General features: G+C 31.4%; 1 protein-coding gene across 1 annotated transcript; it reads left to right on the top strand.

Moving 5' to 3' along the window:
• Positions 1 to 957, top strand: LOC116023467. The gene has a single exon (XM_031264468.1). It carries the CDS (start codon positions 1 to 3, stop codon positions 955 to 957), a length of 957 nt encoding a protein of 318 aa, XP_031120328.1.
• Positions 958 to 10,223: the final 9,266 nt, after the last annotated feature.

Below are 10,223 nucleotides of genomic sequence, written 5' to 3'. Positions count from 1 at the left end.
ATGGACGAAACCACTAATACTTGGGATCACTCAATTTTGACAGATATTTTCCTCCCTGAGGATGTGGGTCATATTAGCAGCATCCCAATCTCCCCGGGCTATCAGGATTCTTGGTATTGGTATGGTGACCCAAGAGGTTGCTATACGGTAAAAAGTGGCTACAGGGCATTAGTAGGGGAACAAGAACACATTCTTACTCATTTTGATATGTGGATTCCCCTTTGGAAGCTTAAGGTGCCTCCAAAGTGGAAGACTTTCTTGTGGAGAGCTATTAATGATATCCTCCCTGTAACCACAAATTTACTTATAAAGAGGGTTGAGGTGGATCCTTCATGCCCCAAATGTGGTGGAGCACATGAAGATGTTATGCATGCTCTTGTTTTATGTGACTTTTCTCAATTAGTTTGGAATGACTCTACTTTGCCTTTATCATCCGTTATGGGTGACATCTTTGATATGTGGTTTACAAATGTGATGATTGCTTTGCCTGAGGACAAATTGGATCTTGTTGTGGCAGTTTTATATTCCATTTGGAGGGCAAGAAATACGGCGGTTTGGGACTGTTATTTGCCGACCCCGAAGAAGGTGCTACGACAAGCCGGTTCGTCCCTGCGGACTTGGAGAGCAGTCCACGGCAGTCGGCAGGCAACTGTTCCTCAGCCACTGCCTGTGACCCAGCCAACGGGGATGGAGGACCATCCTCAGCAGCGGAGATGTTTTGTTGATGCAGGTTATCAGTCCAGTACCAGGGTAGTGTCATTCGGCGTTGTGTTGTTTGCACCCAGTGGGGAGTTTCTCGCAGCTTGTGCAGGACCTCTCCAAGGTTGCAGCTCTCCATTGATGGCAGAAACAGCAGCTTGCAGCGAAGCTTTAGCATGGTTACGTCGCAAGGGGGTGTCACACGTTCAGCTATTCACGGATTGCTCCCAATTACGTTCAGGCCTCTCATCGCCGTAGTCATCCTTCCGATCTTACGTTGGGTATGCTATGGATAATTGCAAGGTTTTAATGGCCACTTTTAACCACTGCCAGATTAGTTTGATTACTAGATCAGTAAATGTTGTTACTCACACTCTAGCCTCTTCGGCTTTTTCACTTTCTGAGATTTTGTACTGGGACTTAGTCCCTCCTGACGCTATTTCTATACTTTTGCATTAATATATCTTACCTTATGGTTTTCAAAAAAAAAAATTGATGAGGTTGGTAGGCCTATTTTGGCTATTAGAGTGTAGTTAAAACTTCAAAATCATTTTGGTCTCCAAGTTTACTATGTTCACGTACCATGTAAGTAGTGTATGTATAATGATTTAGTGTAGGAAAATTGGGAAAATTCTATAAAATATTACTTTAATAATTTGAAATTTCAATCAAAGTGCGTTGTTGTTGTTGTTTTGTGATGAGAAAAACGCAGTGGCTACCAAAAGGTGTACATAGGGTAAAACCCCACTGTTGTGTAATAGCCTGCAAATTACAGAAGAGAAGTAAATCACATTAGGAATATCCCGCTCAATGGGCTTAATCGAGAGGGGTGAGCAAAAATTGAACTTATAACCTTATGACACAAGATTGACAAGAATTATGTTTCACCCACTACTCCACTAGACCACCTCTTTTCTGGGCAAAGTGCTTTGTTAATATTAATAGAGTATATTAGCCTTGTGCTCAAATGGCATGTAGTGGAGCGGCGATACTAACTATTTGTGCTTCAACAGGTTGAGAAAATATATATGTATGAACAAATACTACAATGTAATAGAGTTAGTAATAATTTTTGAACTGAGTTAATACTACGAATAAAAATTAAGGGATTAAAACTGTCATTTTTCCTATTTAAGTAGTATCAAATAAAATTTAAAAACATATGAAAAATTATATTAGATTAAAAATCAAAGTGAAAATTATAAATGTGTTGAAGAACATAAACAAGTAGTAGTAGTAGTTAGGATTATAAAATGTGTTGTTGTGATTAATTACAGTGACAATAATTGAAGTGTATACTTCATTTTGACTATAAGACTAAGATTGGAAGTTTCTGACACGAGGTTGGCTCTAATATCATATTAAAACATGTGTTCTATATTAACTAAAAGTCTAAGCTGATAGTTAATTGGACTGCATATATATTTATATTTATATATTATATAGGCTCAACAATAATTTATATATTGCATTTACTTTATTGTATTACTTTATAATTTTGTTTCTTTTTTCTTCAGTTATATCTTCTAAATTACTAAGGCAGTTAAGTAACATGATTAAATAACTAACTTATACGTTGTGCTTACTTTTTTTTATATACTTGCAATTTTTTTTTAATTCTTGATGTATTAGTTACGGAGTATTTTTTTTTATTGTTCTTATAATCTTATTACTACATTTATGCAGTGGTCGGTGTTGAACATATAATATATAAACATAAATGTATAATCCAATTATCAGATTAGGTTTTTAATTGAGATGAAACACATGTTTCAATTGTCGAGGATATTTGAGTACTAAAAATTAAGAGAGATATTGAGTGTGTGGGGGAGAAAAAAAGTGCAACTTTAATTTTTTGTTCATAGTATAACGCTTCTATAAGAAGAGGCAATAATTACAAGAGAAATGGTCCAGATGGGAGTGGAGCCAAGAATATATTTTGAGTTACGTCAACCACTTGAAACCAAAAGAAAATTCTCTTTGTTGAGGGGACCATTTTTGTTCTGCTCTAATTCTTATTCTTTATTTTTATTATTATGTGCTTCGATAATATCCCTTTGTCCCGTTGTCGGATATAGTCTCCATGATTATCATTAAAAGAAGCCAAACCCTAAATACAAAACTCCTTTTAAGCTTTAAAGCTGCATGCATGTAAAGCTTTATTACAACACAACACCATACTCAATATTATACCTTTATGTATACTTTTTTTCTTTTTCCAATTTTTTATTTTTCTTACCCCAATTTCAATATTCTATAGTTATATTAGGCGTGTTTGGTAAATAGATGTTAGCTGATTGGATTAGTAGATTTAACTAATTGATAATATTAGCTGATTGTAGAAAGATGTTTGGTAAATTAGTTGCAAGCTGAGTACATGCAAAATGATTTTCTCAAAAAGCAATTTTTTGAATTTTAACGTTTTGGAATAATAAGTTGTTGCAAAAAATTAATTAATCAAACACTCATATTAATTGTTTAACCAAGTCAAACAGTTAATAGTGGTCAAACAAGCTAAAATTAACTGATAAGCTAACTATATTACCAATCAAACACGGCCAAACAAGTCAAAATTGGTCCTGTTTGGTAAAATAGTTAGCTTATCAGCTAATTTTGGCTTATTTGACTACTATTAGCTATTTGACTTGATTAAAAAAATCAATATAAATGTTTAGTCAATCAGATTTTTGTAACTCCAAAATGTTAAAATTCAAAAAAGCTGCTCAAAGCAACTTTTTAAATTAACTTTTTGAGAAAAAAAAAATTATATCAATCAACTATCATCAATTATCAACTAATTTACCAAACATTTTTATACAATCGGCTAATATTATCAACTAGTTATATCATCTAACCCAATCAAGTAACATTTATCTGCTAACAACCATTTATCAACCAAGTCTATATATCATGCATGTTTACTACTATAATAAGAAATGATTAATGACATTTTTGCTTGTAGATAACTGTCGTTTTATAACCTTTTATTCATAAAAAAGTACTATTGTTCCTTTCTATTCATAGCAGTAAATAACATCATTTTTAAACATTATACGTAGTAATTTTTATTTATGTATGATGATTTGACAATATAATCATAACAAGTTTGAAACTTCTAGGGCTTCTTTGTCCTTTATGGTTTCATATGATAAGCAAAGTGATTGGTCAAATCACTTTGCTTTTAGGTATGAATAATTGAATCAAATATTTACTCGTGTCTATATATATATATATATATATGATCGCGTTCAAATGCGTACTGGCCGCCCATGAGAGAAATACGGACGAAATACAGCGCGCCACGTGTCTAGAATGTAGTTGCACCTAACGTTATAACTAGGTGCACGCCATGTTATAACTAGGTGCACCGAGGTGCATAAATGTTAACAAGGTAAATTACTTGCACCTACAAGTGAAAATAGGTGCTCACATGCAAGTAAAATGTATTACAAGTTCAAGTAAATTGTACAATGAGCATCAATACTAAGTGCACCTAATGTTATAACTAGGTGCACCTAATGCTATAACTAGGTGCACATAGGTTGCAACCAGTTGCATGAATGTTAACAAAGTAAATTACTTGCACAAGTGCAAGTAAAATATATTACAGGTGCAATTGAATTGTACAGTGAGCATCAATACTAAGTGCACCTAATGTTATAACTAGGTGCACCTAATGTTATAACTAGGTGCAACCTATGTTATAACTAGGTGCACCTAGGTGCATGAATATTAATATGGTAAATTACTTGCATTTGTAAGTGAAAGTATTTGCGAAAATAGTTGCATGAATATTAATAAGGTAAATTACTTGCACTTGTAAGTGAAAATAGGTGCGAAAATAGGTACNTGGAGCCAAGAATATATTTTGAGTTACGTCAACCACTTGAAACCAAAAGAAAATTCTCTTTGTTGAGGGGACCATTTTTGTTCTGCTCTAATTCTTATTCTTTATTTTTATTATTATGTGCTTCGATAATATCCCTTTGTCCCGTTGTCGGATATAGTCTCCATGATTATCATTAAAAGAAGCCAAACCCTAAATACAAAACTCCTTTTAAGCTTTAAAGCTGCATGCATGTAAAGCTTTATTACAACACAACACCATACTCAATATTATACCTTTATGTATACTTTTTTTCTTTTTCCAATTTTTTATTTTTCTTACCCCAATTTCAATATTCTATAGTTATATTAGGCGTGTTTGGTAAATAGATGTTAGCTGATTGGATTAGTAGATTTAACTAATTGATAATATTAGCTGATTGTAGAAAGATGTTTGGTAAATTAGTTGCAAGCTGAGTACATGCAAAATGATTTTCTCAAAAAGCAATTTTTTGAATTTTAACGTTTTGGAATAATAAGTTGTTGCAAAAAATTAATTAATCAAACACTCATATTAATTGTTTAACCAAGTCAAACAGTTAATAGTGGTCAAACAAGCTAAAATTAACTGATAAGCTAACTATATTACCAATCAAACACGGCCAAACAAGTCAAAATTGGTCCTGTTTGGTAAAATAGTTAGCTTATCAGCTAATTTTGGCTTATTTGACTACTATTAGCTATTTGACTTGATTAAAAAAATCAATATAAATGTTTAGTCAATCAGATTTTTGTAACTCCAAAATGTTAAAATTCAAAAAAGCTGCTCAAAGCAACTTTTTAAATTAACTTTTTGAGAAAAAAAAAATTATATCAATCAACTATCATCAATTATCAACTAATTTACCAAACATTTTTATACAATCGGCTAATATTATCAACTAGTTATATCATCTAACCCAATCAAGTAACATTTATCTGCTAACAACCATTTATCAACCAAGTCTATATATCATGCATGTTTACTACTATAATAAGAAATGATTAATGACATTTTTGCTTGTAGATAACTGTCGTTTTATAACCTTTTATTCATAAAAAAGTACTATTGTTCCTTTCTATTCATAGCAGTAAATAACATCATTTTTAAACATTATACGTAGTAATTTTTATTTATGTATGATGATTTGACAATATAATCATAACAAGTTTGAAACTTCTAGGGCTTCTTTGTCCTTTATGGTTTCATATGATAAGCAAAGTGATTGGTCAAATCACTTTGCTTTTAGGTATGAATAATTGAATCAAATATTTACTCGTGTCTATATATATATATATATATATGATCGCGTTCAAATGCGTACTGGCCGCCCATGAGAGAAATACGGACGAAATACAGCGCGCCACGTGTCTAGAATGTAGTTGCACCTAACGTTATAACTAGGTGCACGCCATGTTATAACTAGGTGCACCGAGGTGCATAAATGTTAACAAGGTAAATTACTTGCACCTACAAGTGAAAATAGGTGCTCACATGCAAGTAAAATGTATTACAAGTTCAAGTAAATTGTACAATGAGCATCAATACTAAGTGCACCTAATGTTATAACTAGGTGCACCTAATGCTATAACTAGGGGCACATAGGTTGCAACCAGCTGCATGAATGTTAACAAAGTAAATTACTTGCACAAGTGCAAGTAAAATATATTTCAGGTGCAATTCAATTGTACAGTGAGCATCAATACTAGGTGCACCTAATGTTATAACTAGGTGCAGCCTATGTTATAACTAGGTGCACCGAGGTGCATAAATGTTAACAAGGTAAATTACTTGCACCTGTAAGTGAAAATAGGTGCACAAATGCAAGTAAAATGTATTACAAGTGAAAGTAAATTGTACAATGAGCATCAATACTAAGTGCGCCTAATGTTATAACTAGGTGCAGCCTATGTTATAACTAGGTGCACCGAGGTGCATAAATGTTAACAAGGTAAATTACTTGCACCTGTAAGTGAAAATAGGTGCACAAATGCAAGTAAAATGTATTACAAGTGAAAGTAAATTGTACAATGAGCATCAATACTAAGTGCGCCTAATGTTATAACTAGGTGCAGCCTATGTTATAACTAGGTGCACCGAGGTGCATAAATGTTAACAAGGTAAATTACTTGCACCTGTAAGTGAAAATAGGTGCACAAATGCAAGTAAAATGTATTACAAGTTCAAGTAAATTGTACAATGAGCATCAATACTAAGTGCACCTAATGTTATAACTAGGTGCACCTAATGCTATAACTAGGTGCACATAGGTTGCAACCAGTTGCATGAATGTTAACAAAGTAAATTACTTGCACAAGTGCAAGTAAAATATATTACAGGTGCAATTGAATTGTACAGTGAGCATCAATACTAAGTGCACCTAATGTTATAACTAGGTGCACCTAATGTTATAACTAGGTGCAACCTATGTTATAACTAGGTGCACCTAGGTGCATGAATATTAATATGGTAAATTACTTGCATTTGTAAGTGAAAGTATTTGCGAAAATAGTTGCATGAATATTAATAAGGTAAATTACTTGCACTTGTAAGTGAAAATAGGTGCGAAAATAGGTACACTTGTAAGTGAAACTAGGTGCACTCGTAAGTGAAACTAGGAGCACCAAAGTTCCAGTTATTTACGAAAATGCCACTGCGTCATTTTTTTAAAATTGCATATGATTCGTTGATCTGGACACGTGGACGGTTGTGAAGCGTTCTCATTCCTTACCTGGGCGGCAGTTCGCATGGGAGTGCATCCCTATATATATATATATATATATATATATATATATATATATATATATATATATATATATATATATATATATAATACAGTGAAAGGAAAGAGTCATTGATCTTGTTAAAATCAACGTTTAGGATTAACAACGTTTAGAAAGAAATGCGATGCAATTTTGTCATTTTTCATATGGGTCAAACTTAAGGTGCGTGGTTTTTCTTTCTAAGTTGCGTGATTTTTCTTTTAAAGTGCGTGATTTTTGTACTTAAGGTGTGTGGTTTTGAGTTTTTGTCTAAACCTTAAGATGTATGGTTTTCTTTCTTAAGGTGTGTTGTTTTCCTTCTTAAGGTGTGTTTTTTGTTTTTTTTTTTTGTTTTTGTTTTTGTTTTTGTTTTTGTTTTTGTTTTTGTTTTTGTTTTTGTTTTTGTTTTTGTTTTTGTTTTTGTTTTTGTTTGTTTGTTTGTTTTTTTTTTTTTTTTTTTTTTTTTTTGCAGTTCCAAAACATAAACAATATTCTTTATAAGATTTTACCTACGAAGTCATATTTATGTTAATCCAGCTTAAGGTGTGTAGATTAGAAGCTTAAAGTGCATCAATTTAATTTTTTTTTTAAAGAATAGATCACCACACAACCGCACGGGAACCCATCCCCGCACCTAAGCCCTTCCATATATATATATATATATATAGACACACACACAAAAGGATGGAGTTACTATTGGGGCCACTGCCCTACTCCCCGCACCCCACCCCTTTATATATATGTATGTATATATTATACATATATAACATTAAATGTTATATAAAAATCTAGATTTATGCATGAAAAATTAATAGTTTGAGTAATCTAGTTCGTTAAATTTTAAATTTGATAATATAAAAGTGTATGATTATAGGTTCAAACCTCATTAACAACATTTTTAATTATTTTCCCAACATAAATTAATTTTTGTTTAGTTTACTTTTATGGATCATTTAATTAACAAGTTAAATGTTCTTTTAGTCCATTTTTATGAATAATTTAATTAATGTAATGTATATTATATTTTATTGCATTCGAGTTAATTTTAAAAAACATAAAGTTGATGTAATTAAAAAATTAAAATTAGAAAATATTTATGAATAGAGTGATACGTTATTCAAATTATTTAATTAAAAAATATTTATGAATATAGTGTTATTCAAATTATTTTATGTAATTGATTATATTTCATATTTTGTTATAAATATTTTCACTTTTTCACACACTCAAGTATATTTTTGGCTCCGACTCTAACTATCGGGTATGCGTGTGAGAGAGAGAGATCAACTAAGATTCCTATAAAAGATTTCTAGAATTCTAACTAGCGTCTATAGTATATATATACATACAATTGGAGTTCAAGCTCAAAAAGTATTAGCTATATTATGTTTTTCTTTTGGAAATAGCTATATTATGGTTGAAAATGCATTTTTTTTATATTAAATGATGGATTTAATTTAATTAGGTTAACTTACAATTGGAGTTCAAGCTCAAAAAGTATTAGCTATATTATGTTTTTCTTTTGGAAATAGCTATATTATGGTTGAAAATGCATTTTTTTTTATTAAATGATGGATTTAATTTAATTAGGTTAACTTACTATCAAAGCACATACATCTATTTCTAGTTTCTCAACCTAGAGAGGTATAAAGAGTCAACAATTGTCTCCACTAAGGCTCAAACCCACTACCATCATCTATGTAAGAGTGTTAACCGAGACATTGGGTACCACTAGACCACAAGGTTTTTGGCAAGCACATACATCTATTATTTGAACCATTACATAATAGTATTTTGTGTTCATAAATGTTTCAGAATAAAAAATGATGTCATAAATTAACTAAACTTAACATTGCACGATGTGCCTATATATACGTTAGTTTGAGTGAAATTTAACAATGCACAAACTTTTACACCACCTTGCCCGCACTAATAAGATATATAAGGTTAGAATTGAACTTGCATTGATAAATCTTACTTTTAAAATATGAGTGATAAAGGCTATCCTTATCCTTGCAAATTCTTCACATTTTCTAAAATGGGTCTCATCTCCACATTATCAAATTTGTAAATTATACATTTTTTATTCTCCATTCCTACAAATCTCTCTCACTCTAAAAAATGGGTCTCACTTTCCTATTATATTATAAACATAATACTAAAATAATATTAACAGAAATAATCAAAATAAAAAAGGAAACAAAAGGTGGGTTGGCAGCACAAAAAGTGCATCATGGCAAATTAGAAAATTCTCTCTCCTATTGCTAATTTAGCCAATTCTCTCTCCCTTGTCAATACACATCAGCTTAAAATAAAATAAAATAATATTTTTCTCTCTTGCCATGTTACATTGCCAATGCTAAATTTGTAGGGATAATGACATCCTAATAACAGAAATAGTAATCACTTAATACTTGGATTGTTTGCGATAAATTACCGATAATCCATAAACGATCTCGAATATAAATTTTATAAAAGAACTCTTCTTCATTTAGAAATTTACCTACTTTAGTGCGATTCTTATTAATATACTGAAGGTCAACGAGTCAATATCGTCGGCTTGAGGCTCGAACCATGACCTCACACTTGAAAGGTTCATGCACTAATTATGTACTGCGTATAAGACTTTTCTTATGCATGCTATGGTATATATAGCCATATATACACAATAGTTATTGCGTGAATCGTGATCCACAGAGCTGTATAGAGCACGATCTAAAAATGACGTCGTTTCGCGTATTCTTTTTCACACGACTCACAACAACATACATTTTTATAATTCATAATGTATATTATTCTAAAGCATAATGTACATTATTCTAATTCATAGAGTACATTATCTTACTCAAAAGCTTCATTATTCTAACACAATATATATATTATTCTAACAAATAAAG

The sequence above is a fragment of the Ipomoea triloba genome, chromosome 6, assembly GCF_003576645.1.
Source record: "Ipomoea triloba cultivar NCNSP0323 chromosome 6, ASM357664v1".
Classification (NCBI taxonomy): Eukaryota; Viridiplantae; Streptophyta; class Magnoliopsida; order Solanales; family Convolvulaceae; genus Ipomoea; species Ipomoea triloba.
This window is presented reverse-complemented; position numbering and strand designations above follow the sequence as displayed.

Excerpts from the sequence above, each read along its gene's own strand:
- LOC116023467 (XM_031264468.1), top strand. The coding sequence starts at position 1 with ATGGACGAAACCACTAATACTTGGGATCACTCAATTTTGACAGATATT.